Raw genomic sequence first — 19,794 nt, 5'->3', positions numbered from 1 at the left:
GCTAGTAGAACTGCATTTCCTCAGCCTGGGATGAAATGGGATCACAGTAACTAATACGAAAAATACCACTTATTTGGCTCAAACATTATCCACTGTGCTAGAACTTTAGGTCCCTCAGATTCTTCCCAGCCAGCTCTGGAGTCAGCTGTTGAACACCCTGGGAAAGAATCTTCCCGGACTTCTCCATGCAGGGGGCTTCCTGCTGCTGCCTACCAGCCAGGGCTGCCCAAACCCTTGGCCCGAGGTCCCTGGTGCCACTCCCGTCCCCACCACAGGGACAGAGTCTCCCCGTGGAGCCACTCTGGCACCCGCCACCTGTGAAGTACCCATCTTCGTGGAGAGCATGCCCTTCACACTTGCTTGGCTTGTCAGGACACTAAGTAAGCCAGAGCATCGGTGGGGCGGCAGAGATGGAGCTGTTCTCGAAGCCGTCCTCCAGGGTTCCCGCCCCAGGGTTTTTGTACACGATCCACGGTTGCTGCAGAGGCCAACAACCATGTAACCTTAGGAAGCCGCTGGCTGTTTGGAGCTGTGAATTCCAATTGCGCTGTTACTGTCTGAGGGTCACTGACAGCTGAGCTGCCATGGGTAAGGACTGGACAGCTGTCCCCCACTACTTGTGGGGATGCCAGGAAACTGCCTACCAGAGGAGGCTAGGGGAAATGGAAATAGGACAGATACAAGCTTTTCAGAGAGCCCACGGCCACAGGAGGCCACCAGCGATCTGGGCAGATAACGGTCCTGCTGCTTGTTCTGTGAAATACGTAAAGCAGTGGGGTTTGTAGCTTCCTGCCTTAGGAATCAGCCATGATGAGCTAGAGAATTTCTGGTCCAAGTCATTCTGCTCTGCTGAGAATTTCCCCTTTTTCTCCAACACATTGGTCACTTGGACGTGAAACAAACCTGAGCCCCTCAACTCTCTGCCCCAGAAGATGAAGTTGAGATGCAGCTACCCGCTTGGAACCAGGGCACTTGCTTAAAAGCTTGCACACGTGGGGGCTTCCCTGGTGGCGCAGTGGTTGAGAGTCTGCCTGCCAATGCAGAGGACACGGGTTCGAGCCCTGGTCTGGGAGGATCCCGCATGCCGCGGAGCGGCTGGGCCCATGAGCCACAACTACTGAGCCTGTGCGTCTGGAGCCTGTGCTCCGCAACAGGAGAGGCCGCGATGGTGAGGGGCCCGCGCACCGCGATGAAGAGTGGCCCCCGCTCGCCACAACTAGAGGGAGCCCTCGCACAGAAACGAAGACCCAACACAGCCATAAATAAATAAGTAAAATTAAAAAAAAAAAAAATTTAAAAGAATCAGAGCCTCTGTCCAAAGTGGCCCTGAATGAGTTTAAAAAAAAAAAAAAAAAAAAAAACCTTGCACACGTGGCCAGCATGTGGTTTTTAGTTTAGATTGAGCTGACTGGGAGTATGGACCTGATAGAGATTACAGGCGTGATGAGCTAAAGCCACCCATCGTCCCTGCCTTCATAGCGTTCTGGTTTCTTGCCTCCCAATTGCGGCACCACATGGAGCGTGCCAGAGCGAGCATGGCACACACCGTGCTTCCTCAGTTACTGAGTTTCATCCTGAAAAACTTTTGCATAACCAACCATTAATCCTGTGTTCATTGATTTTGACTTTCAACCCCAGTGGAGCACAAGTTAAAGATTTCTTATTCTCCTTTTCATTAATATTTAATTCATTAATGAAGAAAATGTGTGGTATTCTATGATGTAGTACAGCATTGTGAAGAGGAGTATTCCTAGAAAAATTTTTGAAATCAAATCAACCAATATGTATTGAATATTAACATAATATATGAAAACACTGTTCCAGCTATGAGCAGAACTTGTGGTGATTAGCTGACATTTTCATCTTGGAGGAAGCATGGGTTCTGTTAGTACAGACTTAATTTTGACCTTCAAGGGAAGACTGACTGATAAGAAGGATTGATAAGAACATTGGGGGAAAATAAGTAGAGCATCCTAGAGTTTCTAATAATCAAGGAAAGGGATACAAGCTCTTCAAGGCATAGAGGTAGAGTTTTGAGAAAATGATTAAATACAGAATAATTTTTCATGCTTCAATTTTATGTGCCCAGTCAAAAGAAAGAATATATTATCAAGAAGGCAATAGTCTACCTGGGGGTGAGAACAGGGGACCCAAAGAAGAGACGTGGTCATTGCACCCACAGCTGTCATGGGAGAGGTGGCCTGAGTCTGAATTTAGTCTGTTCAGCAATCCCTATTGTGGAAGAGCGTGCATGGAGCTTTCAAAACCAGCAAGATGATCAGATCTCAGGCTTGCCAAGCAACCTTCCAACTGTAACCAGTTTTTCATAGTCTGCTGAATTAGATATTATTTATTGATAAAGCTTAAATACATAAAGGCTTTATATCAAACTAAAGATGTTAAAAAAAACCTAGCTGGGACAGAGAAAATGGAGGGAAATTGTTAATAGGCATGTCATTTTCGGTTATGAAATCCATTTTTGACTTTTTAAGTTATAGAAAGGTCACTATGAAAATTCGTCATTCCTGTCTTCTGATACAAGCACCTGGCACCACATAGGTGCCCTGGAAATATTCTGTAAAAATTACTTTTAAGAATAACTCTGCAGGATAAACAAGGTCCTACTGTACAGCACAGGGAACCATAGTCAATATCCTGTGATAAACCGTAATGGAAAAGAATATGGAAAAGAATGTATATATATGTATAAGTGAATCACTTTGCTGTACACCTGGAACGAACACAACATTGTACATCAGCTATAAGTACGCGCGGCCGGAGAGTTCTGCAGTAACTAGCACGGGGCACGATGCCCTTGGTGCCAAGGGTCTTCAAGCTCTCTTGGAAGATGAAGTGCCAGAAAGGAGAAACTACTCAAAAGTCTGTAACAGAACCCATCCGTTTCAAGGTGGCATCGTGTTTCCGTTGGCCCTCCTTCCTGGAGCTTATTACAGATTTTATGGCAGTAAAGTGAGAGAAACCCTGCAGAACGGGGGTCTGACCTCAGCACAGGGTGCTTCTCTCAGGACTGAGTCTCCTGGTCCAGGCTCTGCATCGTCATGGGCACTTGTCACCTGCGCGCTCTCCCGGCGGCCTCCTCTCCCAGCGCAAATGCCCGCCTGTCGTGTACGTCCCCCTCCGGCTGCTCCCGTGCCCCAGGGGCTCTCGCCCTTTCTCCTGTAGCGTCGGGGCGACAGGAGGGTGGCGTGTCCTCGAGGTGTTGGCGGCAGTTTGGCCGGTACCCGCCATCCCTGCCACCCACTCCTGGCTCCCAGGTGTACTGACCTTGCTCACCTGCTGCCCCCCAGCCTGTGGGCCCCTCCCCACGCCTGCCCCACTGTGGGCGCTCATCTCCCCTCCGGCTCTCACGGGTAGCGGGCATCCTCTGAGGCCGCGGGCCAGGCCCCGGCTTAAGCCGTCCACCCCGTCGCTTCCCTGCACGTCGCCTTACTCCTTACGTGGTGGCTTCTGGCAGCCCTGGTTCTTAACTCTGTTGCTGACAGCAGGTGGAAACGTCTACGCTCTCTGGCTCCATCGAGAGCCAAGGAGACTGCACGGAAGAGGTGGGAAGGGACTGCCTAGCTCTCCCCCTGCCCGCATACCCACAACATCATCTCTACCCCATGCTGCAGCCTCCCCGCTGGGCCTCTCCCCTAAAGTTCAGAAAGGGAGGCCGGGCTTGAGCCCCTCCTTCCATCTGCTTTTATTCTGGTCTATCGACTATCTGCTCTATTTTGGTCTTCCTCCAGATTTTCCTCCTTTCCTGCTAGAAGAGTATCTGTCTCCACCTGCCATACGGACTGACTGATTCTTGACAGTAGCTCAAAATAGTTGGACTGCAGGGTGGAGAGTGGACATTACACAGAGGAGAAAACACATCTAGAGGCATTTCAAAAATGCCCTTAGAGCAATTCAGTAAATATTTATGGAGCGACTGCTCTGTGTTAGATGGTGGTGAGCAAAGCAGATGAGGTTCCTCTCCTTAATGAGCTTACCTTACAGTCTCGAGCCTTTTGTAGGAAGGATTCCAGGCAATGGCGGGTGTAGAGATTGATGCATAAGGATGATCATGGTCACACTGTAGAGCCAACGGAAATGTCCATAAGGAAAAGGTCACATGAATTATGGAACAGCCAGGAGTTCCCTGGTGGCCTAGTGGTTAGGATTCTGGGCTTTCACTGCCAAGGCCAGGGTTCAGTCCCTGGTTGGGGAATTGAGATCCCACAAGACACGTGGTGCAGCCAAAAACATTTATTAATTAAAAAAAAATTATGGAACAGCCATACTTTGCAATGTTGTGCAATAGTTACAAAGAATTAGATAACAGGATAAATCTATACATACTCACGTGAAAGAAGAATCTATACATACTCACCTGAATATATCTGTATATATATACAGACATACATTTATATGTCTGCATGAGCATAAAATGTCTAAACACAACAACTAGTAACAATGATTTCATCTAGGAGGTGAGATTTGTTGGGGAGAGGGAAGGGGGGCAGCTTTTACCTTTACTTTATACATTTCTGTATTGTTTGGATTTTGTATAACAAAGTGTGTATTGCTTTTGTAATTTTTTTCAGCTTTATTTAAAAAAATTTTTTATACAAATTTTAAAGGTAACTTCATTTGTGGGAATTACAAAATATTGGCTATATTCGCCATGTTGTACAGTACATCATTGGGCCTATTTATCTTATACCCAACAATTTGTACCTCCCTGCCCCCAATACTGCCCCTCACCCGCACTGGTACCCACTAGTTTGTTCTCTATATCTATGAGTCTTCTGCTTTTTGTTATATACACATAGTTTGTTGTATTTTGTAGATTCCACATGTAAGTCATATCATACGGTATTTGTCTTTCTCTGACTTATTTCACTTAGCATAATGCCTTCCAAGTCCATCCATGTTGCTGCAAATGGCAAAATTTCATTCTTTTTTATGGCTCAGTACTATTCGATTTTAGGTATGTATGTATGTATATGTATATGTGTGTGTGTGTGTGTGTATATATATATATATATATATATATATACTGCTTCTTCTTTAATCATTCACCTGTTGATGGACACTTAGGTTTCTTCCATATGTTGGCAATTGTAAGTAATGCTGCTATGAACATTGGGGTGCATGTATCTTTTCAAATTAGTGTTTTTGTTTTTTTCAGATATATACCCAGGAGTGGAATTGCTGGGTTGTATGGTAGTTCTATTTTCAGTTTTTTGAGAAATCTCCATACTGTTTTCCACAGCGGCTGCACCAATTTGCATTCCCACCGACAGTGTACAGGGGTTCCCTTTTCTCCACATCCTCGCCAACATTTGTTATTTATGTTCTTTTTGTTGATAGCCATCCTGACAGGTGTGAGGTGATATCTCTTCATGGTTTTGGTTTGCATTTCCCTCATGATTAGTGATGTTGGTCATCTTTTCATGTGCCTGTTGGCCATCTGCATTTCCTCTTTGGAAGAATGTCTCTATTCAGTTCTTCTGCCCATTTTTTAATTGGGTTGTTTGTTTTTCTTGATGTTGAGTTATATGAACTGTTTATATATGTTGGATATTAACCCCTTATCAGTTATATCATTTGCAAATATTTTCTCTCGTTCAGTAGGTTGTCTTTTCGTTTTGTCAGTGGTTTCCTTTGCTGTGCAAAAGCTTTTAAGTTTAATTAGGTCTCATTTGTTTATTTTTGCTTTTATTTCCCTTACTTTAAGAGATGGACTTGAAAAAAAAATATTGCTTTTGTTTGGTAATTTTTAAGACAAAGAAAATAGGAAAAATACATACCAAGAGTTGTCATTACTGGCACATAACCTAGTTTACATCTTTGGAGTTATTTCCAAACTGTACAGAGGTGAGGGAAGATGGAGAAATTGGGAACACACTCTCTTCCAGCTCTTGTCCCCTTGTCCTGTAGGAATGCAAGGTAGCACGTCCAGACCTTCCGATGGACGGTCTGCCCAAGCAGTCCCTGGGACAGGAAGGTGTCCCCTGTGGGCTCCCTCTCATCTTCACTTTCCCCCTTCCTCCCCTCCTCCATTCCCTCTGTTTCCAACTCCTTGCAGTCTCCCATTCAAGGTCCTTATCTGGTTCATTTCCCCAAGCTGTCATCTTTTGCCTTAGAAATCAGCAAGTTCCAAATCTCCTTCCATGACTTAAATATTTTCACCAATTCTGGTGTCTGTTGTAAATCAAAATCTGTGTCTTTCCCATCCAGTTCTGCTTCTTTAGGCCCAGTGCTTAGACTCAGGGAAGAAAATTATTGCCTGAATCTCCATCAGAGCGTTTGCTTGTTTTTGCAGTTTCGGGAAGGGAGATCATTTGTCCCTACCCTTCCAAAATTAGACGTACCTGCCCAGGTTAGTTTCTCTCCAGAAATACTCATCACATCTTCTTTCAAAATCTGCATCCCTCCACTGCTGTATTTTTTAACTTGGTACTCTGAAAGAGCATGTGGCCCCTCCCAACCTTGGAAAGCCCTCTTTGTTGCCGAAGGCTACCATGCCCCCACCCCCTTCCCCATTCCTGGGTTATCTCCAGGCCACAAAGGGCAGGGAAGAGGGGGAGGGGAGAGAGCTCCCATCACATAATAATAAGCTCGATGTGTGCCTTGTATTGACATTATATTCAATGTCAGTATCAGTTCTTAGACCTTAGATCAATTCTTAGCCATTCATAGATAGGTATAGCTAGTATTTTTTCTTTTTCTTTCATTTTACTTTTAACAAGATTTCTTGTAAACCCAAGACAGCCTAGGTTTATGTCCTGGCTTCATTACTTTCTAGCTGAGTGATCTTAGGCAGTCATTTATCCCTGACCTCAGTCCCCTCATCTGTAAAATGGGGACATTAATAGTACTAACCTCATAGTGATGTGGGGAGGTTAGATAAGTTAATAAAAGTAAAGCACAGAGAATAGTGCCTGACACATAATAAGTATATGCTGGTATTTGCAGTTATACTGCAAATGCCCTTTTTTGTAACTTTGCCTCTTCAGTTTTTTTCATGTTTTAATTCTACCTTCCAAAGATATAGCTCTTCCGTCTATTCATTTTTATCTGAATCCCATGCACACAATTCACTGTGTGCTTTTATCTTTTCCTCCCCACTTCTTTGGTGTCAGTACTTTTTAAATCATCCTTCTGGTCTCACCCTCCCCTCATGGCTCCAGGACGCCTTCCTGCCCACCTGTCTTGAGGTTGAATGAGGGCCACCTGTCAAAGCACCATGGTTTCCCCACTGTCACACGCAGAGAAGGTGCAGACGTTTGCTCCGTGTCTCGCGGTGGGCTTCACAAGGGCAGAGACTATGTCTGCTCCTTGATGCTGAGCTAGTGCCTAGCTCAGAACGTAGCAGGTACTTACTACTCCTTTAACAAGAAAATGCAGATGTAAGAAATAAGATTGAATGGATTCCAGACTCAGTCTGTATTTCTATAAAAACAACCTCTAAGAACACAGACAATTGAGAACTACGTTGAAAGGGAAATAAACACCCGGAGAAAACATTGTCTGCATCTCTGTTGGGCCAGGTCCTATTTTAAATAATGGTGGTATAGGTTATCAAGCTGATAATGTTAATTGCTGCTTTTATGGTTTTAAATTTAATCTTGGGAACAAGCTTTTTTACTCCTCCATGAAAAACTTTGGGATTAAAAAAAAAATCTTTCCCTTCCACTTACCAAGGAGAAGGTAATAGGCACCAGATGCTAGTTCTGAAAGCTAACTCCTGCAGAAAGAACATGGGTCTCAGATTGTTCTCATCCGTCTGTCGTGTTCTTACTGTCTTGTTCTTCTCCCATAACCAAACAGAAAAAAGTGGGTGTGTGTGTGTACATACACACATATATGTGTATACACATATGCTTGTATATGCATAATATACACACAACTGTACCTCATTATCCACCGGGGGATAGGTTCCAGGACCCCTTCGGATACCAAAATCCATCCGTGGATACTCAAGTCCCTTATATAAAATGGCATGGTATTTACTTATAACCTATACACACCACCCTCCTGTATACTTTCAATCGATTATTTATAATACCTAATACAAGGTAAGCACTATGTAAATAGTTGCCATGGCAAATTCAAATTTTGCTTTTTGGAACTTTATGGAATTTTTTTCCAATATTTTTGATCCAAAGTTGGTTGAATCTTAAGATGCAGAACTGGCAGATATGGAGGGCCGACTGTGGCGGGGGCAGGGGGGTTCTCTCCAACTAGAAAAAGGTTTCTGGCAACTTTATTCCTGCTACAATTATTTGAAGTAATTTTGCATAAAACAGTTAAAGACCCTTCTTTAGTCAAGTTAATAACTCTAAAAGCTATTAGAACTTTGTTTATTCATCCAACAGTTAATTTTGGAATGTTTCTCGTATGCTGCACTTCAGCCCATTTGATGTTTTTCTGAATGTTTTAGCCATATTAGAACAGGACAGCTTTCAAACACAGTTATACAGTGGTTTATTCACAGCAAGTGAAATAAATCCCTTGCACCAGAAGCTCAAGTTTTAAAGCAGAAAATAAACTGAGGTTGAAGTCATGGAAAACAAACCTTAATACCATCCCCAGCTGAGAAGCATAAATTCACAAATTAGTTCTCTTTGTCACAGTAATAAGTGCCGGTTGGTGAAGAAGTAGCTTGAATATGAGTAACTTCATCTCATAGCAGCTTCTCTCTTCTACCTTGGGTTTCTGTGAAAATATAAAATGTATTTCATTCACTTACCTTAGTTAAGTCAATAATATTTCATCCAACCAGAGAACGTAGTCATAGTAAGTCTGGAACCAAACACTGCAGATTGCCTCTGAATAAATATGATGAAATGCTCCTGTTGCAGATGCAAGTATTGGCATTATGATGAGAACCTGCTGACGGCCAGCATCGTCATCGTCTTCCACAACGAAGGCTGGTCCACCCTCATGAGGACAGTTCACAGCGTAATTAAAAGGACTCCAAGGAAATACTTAGCAGAAATCGTGTTAATTGATGATTTCAGTAGCAAAGGTAATGGCTACGGAATCGACATTTTGTCTATAAAATAATTATAAGCAATTGCAAAAAGGTGATCTCAAAATAGTCTTCAGAAATTAATAATTAGCATCTATTGATAGCATCTGTTATCAACAAGTTGGCACTATGCTAAGCATTGTATGTGTATTATTTTGTTTCGTTCTGACGGTAAGCCTTGTGATACATATTGTTCATCTTCATTTTGCACTTGAGGCTCAGAGATGTTAAGTAACTTGCCAGCGGTGACAGAGGTAGTCATTAACAGCTGCATCCAAATCTATAGGCTCATAAGTCTGTGTATTTAACCACGGTCTTATACTATACCAATTCTGTGGGCATTGGGTTTTATAAAAATTTAATCGTAGAGGTAATTTATTGAATGACTGAAAAAAATGCAATGGCATGTATATTGTAATGCCAGCCAAAGCTCCGTCCAGATCTATATACTGAAACCTATATACCTGTTTAATAGCTTGTATTTTGCATTTCAGTGTATTTTGAATTTGACCAGAAACCATGGACTATTTTTATTTATAAAAGAAAGTACCTACTAAAGCTTATTTTGTTCTAGATTTGATTTAAGATATTGAATAGAAGGAAATTGTGTTTTATTTTTTACTCTCTTTATGGAGCAAGCTCTAACACATTTAGGGAGACATCGGTTAGTCTTGGTTCAACTTGGCTAGAGAGAGATGGAGCAGTGATCTTCCAGATAAGTGGGGTTTTTTAAGTTAAAATTTTTTTCTTCAAATAGATCCATTATTGTAAGCTGAATATATCTTCTTAATGATGTAAATATCAAAAGATAGATAATGCTATAACTCAGACCCCAAAGCAGCATGTAATTATGCTGCTAAAACCCAAGTCTGGGCAGTTATTTATTCTTCTTTGCTTGTCCTAAAACTGAGTTGAAACCTTTGAAAACTGACCAAAGAGCACAGACAACTCAATAACAACAGGATATCTGCTTTTTGGCAAATGAGTTTTGCAGAGAGTTTTTGTATATAAGTAGTGATACCACTGGATATAATGTTAGAAAAGAAGTCAGAACATGGGCAGCATAAAAATATCATTCAAAATGGCTTTACAAGAGCTTCCTCCAAAACTTAATTTAGAACTCTTGCAGTCTGGATAAACCTCTGCTGTTTTTGGAAGGACACAACCAGAATCTTGATCTTGTATACGTATATTAGCATGGAGAGAAACAGAAATATGACCTACCACTTTCTTCAACTAATCATTTTTAATTACAGCAGGGAATGTATAACTTTAAATTTTCAGTCATCAAATGCCTTTAGCTTAGACATCTTGGTTGCAATTTTCTACAACGGGATCATTTTCATTAAGAATACTATTCCTGTCTCAAATAAATATTTGAAAGTATGTTTTTAAGTGATACTGTTGGTGCCAACAATGTTTTAGATTTAGCAAAACTTAAGTCTACAAAAATAACTTGGAGAAATCCCATGTCTATGATTGTACTGATTTTAAGAACCACTATGTTATTAATACAAGTTAAAAAGCTCAGAATAGTCTTTAAAAAAAAAAAAAGTGAAGATACACCAAAAGGTGTTTCCCATTCTAAAATCTTGCTTTCTTGCTTGGCCCGAGGAAAGAACAAAATGGGGGCTTAAGTTTTTTGTCCAGTTTAATTTTTTTGTGATCAGTGCTTCTGTTGTTACAAATCTCTAACAGCCTCTTGTAACACATTTTAAAAGCAATTACATATAGGGTCTGCTTAGCTTACAGCGTGGGGAGGGTCGTTGATTGGGGCTACTCTTGGACAGAAGTACAGAAGGTCTTTAATTACTCTTCCCAATTTCAAAACACCCTTGAACATCTGTCAGTCCTATCCTCAGTAAAACTATACAGCATTTGGTAAATCTGACTTAAGTGAAAACCTGGATTGTTTTCTTTCCCCAATATATTCAGTAATTAAAACTCTGAGTTATAATTTTTCTTTTAAAGACAAAATACTTAACTAATTTATATAAAACCTCACAAAAGAGCTGGCTGCTCAGAACCCTCGGGTTTCTGGAAGTTACAGTGTCCTCAAAACGGAAGGGTCTGGGGCCTTTGAACAGAGAACACTCCTCTCCACCTGTGCATCGGGCAAAGGGCTACACGGACCACGTGTCCTCCTTGCAGCACTCAGGGAAGGAAGCTGCGGGAGCACTTCCGCTCACAAGTGCACGTCATTTCCGCCTGCTTCTCATTGGCCACAGCAAGTCAGGTGGCCCAGCGTGCAGTCCGGGCTGGGGCTGGGGAGGATTGATCATCCCCTAGCAGGGGCCGTGTTCATTCGGGGCACTGATCTATCCACTGTAGTGAGACCCAAGGGCAGCCAAAGTCATCTTAACTAGAATCTAAATTTAAAGAGCACACCATCAACTCATTTCTGGCCGTAACAATTTATTTTAGATATATTTAGATCACATACCCAAAAAAGTACCTAATGCAAGTCAGAAGGGGCTTTAGAAAAAAAAAACTTAGGACTGTACAGAACTAAAAAAAATAGGAAGGTAAGAGCTTTTTTTAAAAACAACAACAGCAACAAAAAACCCTTATATTGAAGGGAAAATCATCAAGACTTTCTGGGGAAACATTGTAATTCAGCATGAGAATTTTATTTATAAGTCTCATTACAACTGGACACCAAAGTAGAGAATGGAAAATTTTTTCTTCTCAATTTTGAATACCCATGTGTGGGTATCTTGCTAATTATAAGCTCCTTAAAAACGAGTAAAGTATTAAGTGTACAGCCTGCTTTGCCCATTTAACCACTGGCTCATTACTAAATACAGCTGTTTTGGGGGTTGTTTTTGTATTCATGGGCCAAAATTTTAAACAACTTAAAAATAATTTTTGTGTCTTCAAGAAACGTCTTTAAGGATCCAGGAATTAGTTGTGGCTGTGATGAGTCAGTTTCATTGGCTCATAGTGATGCAAACAAAAACTGTTCTCTTGCAACTAGGAAGCCAAGATGGAAAGTTTGGCAAATGTATCTTGTTTTTATAACATAAAATTTTCTCTACCAAACTGCAAACATATATATATGTGTGTGTGTGTATATATATATATATATATATATATATATATATATATATATATATATATATATACACATACATATATACACACGCATATGTGTGGAAATGATATATGTATTTATTATATAAATATGTAAAGATTTATTTATAAATATATACATACACACACATATATATATACAGACACTTGATGCTTAAAATACAGAGAAAATGGGATCTTTTATTGTTACTTGCCAACTGAATGGGAACTATATTCATCACCACACCAAGACTACTCCCTTCAACACTGATTGTAGTAGAAAGATGGCTCAGAAACAAATATTAACCTATACCCTGTGTGGATCCCGAAGGCCATGTAATGTTATTTATAGGCAGTACATCTTCAGAAATCCTGAACCATTGCTTCTTCCAAAAGCAGAAAACTATTGTGCCTGAAAGCTTCTAGATATGATATTAACATTTGATTTTTTAAAGTTTTCATGTCAGTTGGCATAGTCATCATTTATTTGTTTAGAGAGCGGTTTGATAATTCTCAGGCTAGCTAGTTCTCCGTAGGTATATTAAGCTCAAAATTTAACTCAATTAATACACTTCACCTTACTTCCCTATACATTTAACATTCAATATGGTCTGTGTAAAATTACCGAGTACTCAAAGGACCTGTTGCCTATCCTCATTTCTTGAGAAAAATAATACTTTAAATGGGGACTTCCCTGGTGGCGCAGTGGTTAAGAATCCGCCTGCCAGTGCAGGGGATACGGGTTCGAGCCCTGGTCCGGGAAGATCCCATATGCTGCAGGGCAACTAAGCCCGTGCGCCACAACTACTGAGCCTGTGCTCCAGAGCCCACGAACCACAACTGCTGAGCCCGTGCGCTGCAACTACTGAAGCCCTCGCACCTAGAGCCCGTGCTCTGCAACAAGAGAAGCCACCGCAATGAGAAGCCCACGCACCGCAATGAAGAGTAGCCCCCGCTCAACACAACTAGAGAAAGCCCGCACACAGCAGTGAAGGCCCAACACAGCCAAAAATAAATTAATTAGTTAATTTAAAAAAATAGTTTAAGTGGTTTATTAGCCATAAATATAATTTATAATGTTGACTGAATTTTTTATTCATAGAACACTTAAAAGAAAAACTGGATGACTATATTAAGCTGTGGAATGGCCTAGTCAAAGTATTTCGAAATGAGAGAAGAGAAGGTTTAATTCAGGCACGAAGTATCGGTGCCCAGAAGGCTAAACTTGGACAGGTAGGACACATTTGATATGTATTATGTCAGCATTTTGGATTTGGTCACTAAAAGATCGTCTACATTTTTAAGTACCCATCTAATTTTTAATTTTTTAGAATTGAAAATGCTACCTTAAACAGATAACTCATATATCAAAATTGACTCTAACGCCAGTTTATATTAGCATCTAATTTTAAATTGTACGTGATATATGTCGTGCTGTATATGAGTTTTCTTTCACCCTGCCTCTTTTTTTTTTTTTCAGGTTTTGATATACCTCGATGCCCACTGTGAGGTGGCGGTTAACTGGTACGCACCACTCGTAGCTCCCATATCTAAGGACAGGTAACATTACCTTGCTTTTTTTCTTTCCTGGTTGAAAAGTAAACCTCACCCTAGAAGGACAAATAATGTTCCCATTCTTCTGATTCCAGTTCCATTCAGTGCATCAAGTTGTATGTTGAGTATTATTTTTTAGCTAGTTGTTTCCCTGGGTGGATCTAGGTGGCTACTTGGGGCTGATTCACATGCGGGCAGTTAGACATTTGGGATAAGCCTAGGGCATCTCACTCAGAATCTTCTTCCTCTGGCTACAAAAGCTTTGCTCTAAGAGTAATATTAATTGTTCCCGCACACTGTGGTAACATTCTAAAGACTTGAAGGAGCATGCTTTGGAATTCTGCCTATGGGTTGTTTTATGCCCTTTGAAGTGATTATTTTACACAGTAAGGGCCAGCTCTTACCTGTGGCAAGACCTTGGGTTCCCATAGGACCTTTAAAGTTTAGAAGTAGACGACTATCCTATGGAAATGTGGTGATCACCAATTTACAGAAGGTCTGAAACAGTAGACGGGCAGCACCAGTTTTCTAGTTCCCAAAGCCTTCCTTGCTTTTAGTCCAGAATCCTGACTATTTCAGAATCAAGAAGAAATAAGACATGTCCCTGTGGCAATGGCCTGAGTCAGAGGAAGAACTTTTGGAGGATTTTATCATCAGAGCATCTATCAGACACGATTTCCACGTGCTGTCTGATTTAATCCTCGCAGCAACCCTGCAAGATAGATATTATTGCCTCCTTTGTACTACAGAGGATGCTGAGGCTGAGAGAAATTAATTAGTTTGCCCCAAATCTGACAGCTTATAAACTACCCAACTGAGATCTCTCCGGGACACCTTCCACCGCATACTTAGAAATCCGAGAATCATAAGGAGAGATAACCAGCCTTCACCTGTCCTGGTGAAAGCTGGCAGTCCTCGGGGTGGTGAGGGAGGCCATACCACAGGGACCCTCCACTCGCCCATGGGAGTCCACTGTCTGGACGGAATAAAGTACCTTTCCCCTGTATCGAAATTCTAAGCCCCATTGATTTTCCCCTTCTCCTTGGTTTCTAAACATCTAAAAAGCACCCTAACATGGCTGTAAAAAACTAGAATCTCCATTTTAGGCTATGCATTTTAAAATTCTTTTCTGATAAAATGAACGTTGGAACAAGCAGGATACCGATTATCTTTGTAGAGCTGGCTCTACACCTGATTGGTCATATAGTTCTAGCATTTTCATGAAGCCCACGTAAAAGGTATAAGATTTTTTTGCTCCGAATTCTCAGGCCACTATTTATGTTCTTCAGCAAGTTATGAGGGATTTTTTTTCCTTGTTTTTTTAAAAAGCAGGAATACAATACAGTACTTTTTTTTTTTTTTTTTTTTGCAATAAAAGGAAAACTGTTTTTTCCCAATGAAAAGAAGTAGGAAAAGAAGATCAAGTAAATGTACAGAAACAGATTTTCATAGTCACTGCTTCCAAAGAAGTAGAAAGCAGCAGAGAGTTGGGAGCACTGCTGAACGTGTAGCAGGTATTATCCTTCTACACACACACTCATTTTTAAGGGAGGGGTAAGGAGGGAAAATAACAGGCAGGGAAATCTGGTAAATAATGGGAAGTTACCAAGAGAGTGTTGCCTGTAGGACCACAGTGAAAATGAGGAAATCCTATTAAGTTCAAGTTCATGACTCTTTGTCCCTGACATGTGTCTGTGAGCCCAGGGACATCTCCTCTCTCCTTCCCTTAAGAAAACAGCCTCCTTGACTTTTCAAAGCATTCATTCACTTCCCATTAGATATGAAAATCCCCTAGTGGGGGAGAAAAAAAGGCAAACCCACAGTAACAAGAGAGAATCTAGTTAGGCATGCTCAACTAGTCAGTTTTGGGTTCTTAAATGCTTTTTCATTTTCTGTAAATGTTTCAGAACCACATGCACTGTGCCTCTGATAGATTACATAGATGGGAATGATTATTCCATTGAGCCACAGCAAGGTGGGGATGAAGATGGTTTTGCCAGAGGGGCCTGGGACTGGAGTTTGCTATGGAAACGTATTCCTCTAAGCCACAAGGAAAAGGCCAAAAGAAAACATAAAACTGAACCTTATCGGTAAAGATTACTCCTTCCTTTTCTTACGTGGAACGTTTACCTAAGTACTTTTCTTTTTTTCCTTCCCCATGTACTCGTGTAAACATGTGGGTCCCTACACGCCCTTGCATTTCATCTTCGCTGCCATCATCAACACAATGCAGAACCGCTTGCACTGTGCCGATCATAGATGTCATAAATGGCAACACTTATGAAATTGTACCCCAAGGGGGTGGTGACGAAGATGGGTATGCCCGAGGAGCATGGGATTGGAGTATGCTCTGGAAACGGGTGCCTCTGACCCCTCGAGAGAAGAGAATGAGAAAGACAAAAACTGAACCATATCGGTAATCACTAAATCACTTACCTGTTTCTCTTTTCTCCAGTTGCTGCTAACCTATTAACCTCTTGCCAAGCTAAAAAAGAAAAAAAAAAAAGAAACTTGTTTTTAAAACTGTAGATGCTGTCTCAGATTCTGAAAGGGTTTCTTTCTTTGTGCTGTTTCAGAGGTTTAAACTCACACCTGCTTCTTTGTGGTTGCTTTTTCCTTAAAAGCAAGCTCCGTTTGGGGGTGAGCATGCTTTATGGCATTAGTTCCAAATACAGGTGAAAAAAAGAAAATCTTTGCCATCATGTCCTAGTAGACTAGACATGAAATTTTGTTCTTTTGATGATTACGTCATTCTGTAAGTTTAAAATGCTCACATTGCTTACGATCCAAGTTTTATATCCACTTTGATGCCTTGCGGGTAGTGTTGACAATGAAAGACAGTAACAAGAGTTTTTTTTTTTCTTCCTTTTGTTTTATATGCTAACTCTTAAATACTAATTTCATCCCAGTTAAATCTGATGAATAAAAATACATGACTTCGGGAAATGTTACATAGAATCCTTTATTACTTCATTTTCAGAAGAGCACTTGATGAAAAGGAAACTTCATTCCAAAATCTTCCTTTTTCTCCCTTCTTGTGGCTCTTCAAATAGAACAACTTGTGCCACTCTCTCTTTGGTCTTTTCACTGGAATATTTTACCATCTTTCAGAAGAGTGGCCCCAAATGAAATGTTTGCGTAAATGCTAATGTAGGCTTCTAAATGTGTCTTATTTTATTTTTCTGATCTTATGGTTCTGCTTTTGGTCTCTCTCTTACTGTTACGCTACTGATGATGTTGAAACTCAATTTGGGGAAGGTGTCTCCAACGTCATGCAAAAAGCTGGTGGGATTTGGGCGTGTCGTGATACCAGGATACTGAAATGGCAAACATAAGGAAATTATACAACTTTCAGCTTTATTTGACATTTTCCAAATTTCTCTTTGAAGTTCTTTTTCAAAAATTGTCCAGGAATCTACTGCTTACCCGCTTACCCTGACTCACAAATAATTCTGGGAGAAAAAACATAAGGGGTAATAACTACAGTTCTATTTCTACCAATCCCATGGGCTAGTAAAGAAAATTTTTTAAATGTGGTAGAAAATTTTAAGGAAGGTTTCTCTTTAAGTTACTCACTGATTTCCATGTTAAGATACATTTTCAAATATGTACTGAGATAAGTGGGAATATATTTAAAGATCAAAAAGGCATAGTTATAATAGAGTAATGTTAAATGACAGTTAAATAAATGTGGCATGAAAGTATAACTGAAAACGCAATAGGGCTGTTTCTCCTTTAAGAAGAAAAGCCTTAGGAGAGAATGACTTTCCCCTGATGTGACTTCCCTTTAATATTGAAAATATTTCTTGCTTCATTATCTTTTTAATTAATATATTTATTTATTTATTTTTGGCTCTGCTGGATCTTCGTTGCTGCGCACGGGCTTCTCTCTAGTTGCGGCGAGTGGGGGCTACTCCTCGTTGCGGTGCGCGGGCTTCTCATTGCGGTGGCTTCTGTTGTTGCGGAGCATGGGCTCTAGGCATACGGGCTTCAGTAGTTGTGGCACGTGGGCTCAGTAGTTGTGGAGCACGGGCTCTAGAGTGCAGGCTCAGTAATTGTGGCGCACGGGCTTAGTTGCTCCTCGGCATGTGGGATCTTCCCGGACCAGGGCTCGAACCTGTGTCCCCTGCATTGGCAGGCGGATTCTCAACCACTGCGCCACCAGGGAAGTCCCTTGCTTCATTATTTAATATTTAATGAGTGCTTACTATGTGCCAGGCGCTATTTTCTGGGGATAAATTTTAAAGAGACCTGTTCCCTCATGGCACTTAACATGTAGTGGGTGAGACAGAAATTAAACAGTTAACTTCAGGAATAACTGGAGCAGCAAGTGTGACGAGTGGTGAGAAGAAAAGCTCACGGAAAGTGTCTTGAAAGTGACGCTGAGGCCGAGCCCTGAGGGATGAGAAGTCGGCCCTGTGGAGGAGGAGGGAGGACCATTCAGGAGACTGCGGCATAGCCAGGACCCTGGGACAGGAGGGGGTTGGGCAGAGCAGGGAGGCATTGCCTGCTGCCTGCTGGGGCTTGGATGGGGCAGGAGAGAGCGGAGGACACAGTCGGGGTTCCTGTGCCTGGTCTAGGATGGCAGCAGTGACGCTAGGAAGAAGTGGGTTCAAGATGTGTGTTGATGGTAGAATCAGTAGGAGTTGGTGATAGACTGAGTATCAGGTGTGCTGATGAAGAGGCTCTAATGGAGGGATCTACCTAAGAATCGAATGCAGTGATAATTCACTGTTCCCCGGGGAGGGGGAACAGGGTGAAAATTATTCCTAACGGTGCGAGTGGCTTGCCCTAAAAAGCTATCAAGTCTTTTTTTCTCTTGTCCCTAAAAAGTACCCAATTCAAGGTCCTACTCAAGAAGGACCACAGATCACCCTTTGGCAGCCCTGCCTCCTGACACAGTAAGTAGCTGTGTCTAATGCTCCTGTGTCATTTCTGTGCTATATTTGCAAACTCTGAATGAACCGTGGCTGTTCTACCATGATTTACGCCCTTATTTGGCAAACCACTGAGCTATAAAATTAAAAAATGAGAGACTACTTCCATGGTGTATGGTTTCACTCATCCCAGAATGACTCATAAATCATTTCAGGAACATTTAGCAGACCACGGCTGTATGGCTCAGTATTTTTAGGAGTGAAAGAGAAAATTCTATTTTAACGAAGTCTCAAGGCTTAATTTTTAAATAAACAAAGGAACCAAGGCGCCCTCTAATGGCGAAATGATGTAATGCTCTAATTTGTAACGAACTGTAACAGGATTTCAGTTAGAAATTATAGTAAATTCATAAGGAATTATGAACACATTGTTTCATGAAGGCTTTATAATTTCTTAATGTTTGGCCATCAGTTTTGTCTCTTCTATGCACTACTTATACTGTATTCCATAAAGGCTTGTTATCTGTTGTTGAAGGGGTATTGGGGGTTTGTCTTTAAAAGTTATTTCAGCGTTTCTTTTTCTTAGGTCCCCAGCCATGGCTGGAGGATTATTCGCCATTGAACGAGACTTCTTCTTTGAGCTGGGTCTCTACGATCCAGGCCTCCAGATTTGGGGTGGTGAAAACTTTGAGATCTCATACAAGGTAACATTTCATTGAAACAAATGCAGTTTTCTAAGCAGTTATGGATTCTTGTGACTTTCAGATAAGGCTGGTTTCTTTGGGAAAAAAAAGAACAAAAAACCTGTTTAATGCATTTCTCTAAATTATAAGGAAAGACTAACAAAAATATTTGCCTTTTGGGAAAAATAAGGCAAAAATGCAAGCTCCAAACTTACTACATACGTACATGGCTCAGCTAAAAATGGAAGCCAGCGACTTCAGAAGTAAAAATACCTCCTCTCCTTCCCCTCCCACCCCACCCCCAAAGGCCTTCTGTACCTCGGAGCCTTTTGTGATAGGAGCCCTTGCGGGAATCAGCAGGTGTGGGGCTCCATTTGACCATCCACTGCTGAAGCTCGCCTTCATCACCGCAGGACAGGATGCTTCAGGTCAGAGGTAGTGATCGTGTGTCCAACAGTGATCGTGTGTCCTCACACTGACCCTGGAGCTGCCTTCCTGCAGCACCCACCCCTGCCCCCCGCCACTTCCCCAAAAGAAAGAAGTATTTTCCAGTTTGAGTTGAACACATAGGCGTTACCTCTTG

At 41.4% G+C, this 19,794-nt stretch overlaps 1 protein-coding gene across 6 annotated transcripts in view; it reads left to right on the top strand.

Moving 5' to 3' along the window:
• Positions 1-19,794, top strand: part of GALNT7 (polypeptide N-acetylgalactosaminyltransferase 7) — a 110,943-nt gene that overhangs the window by 75,544 nt on the left and 15,605 nt on the right. For 3 of the 6 annotated variants that reach the window (XM_082468896.1, XM_082468898.1, XM_082468900.1), the window contains exons 3-7: positions 8,856-9,022; positions 13,200-13,330; positions 13,578-13,657; positions 15,885-16,067; positions 19,115-19,232. In XM_082468896.1, the coding sequence (XP_082325022.1) occupies positions 8,856-9,022; positions 13,200-13,330; positions 13,578-13,657; positions 15,885-16,067; positions 19,115-19,232 (679 nt within the window). Of the gene's footprint in view, positions 1-8,855; positions 9,023-13,199; positions 13,331-13,577; positions 13,658-15,558; positions 15,742-15,884; positions 16,068-19,114; positions 19,233-19,794 lie in introns of all 6 variants that reach the window. The other 3 variants (XM_082468901.1, XM_082468897.1, XM_082468899.1) reach the window with 3 other exon arrangements.

Source organism: Balaenoptera physalus (genome assembly GCF_965194825.1).
Source record: "Balaenoptera physalus genome assembly, chromosome: 7".
In the NCBI taxonomy this organism is placed as follows: Eukaryota; Metazoa; Chordata; class Mammalia; order Artiodactyla; family Balaenopteridae; genus Balaenoptera; species Balaenoptera physalus.
This window is presented reverse-complemented; position numbering and strand designations above follow the sequence as displayed.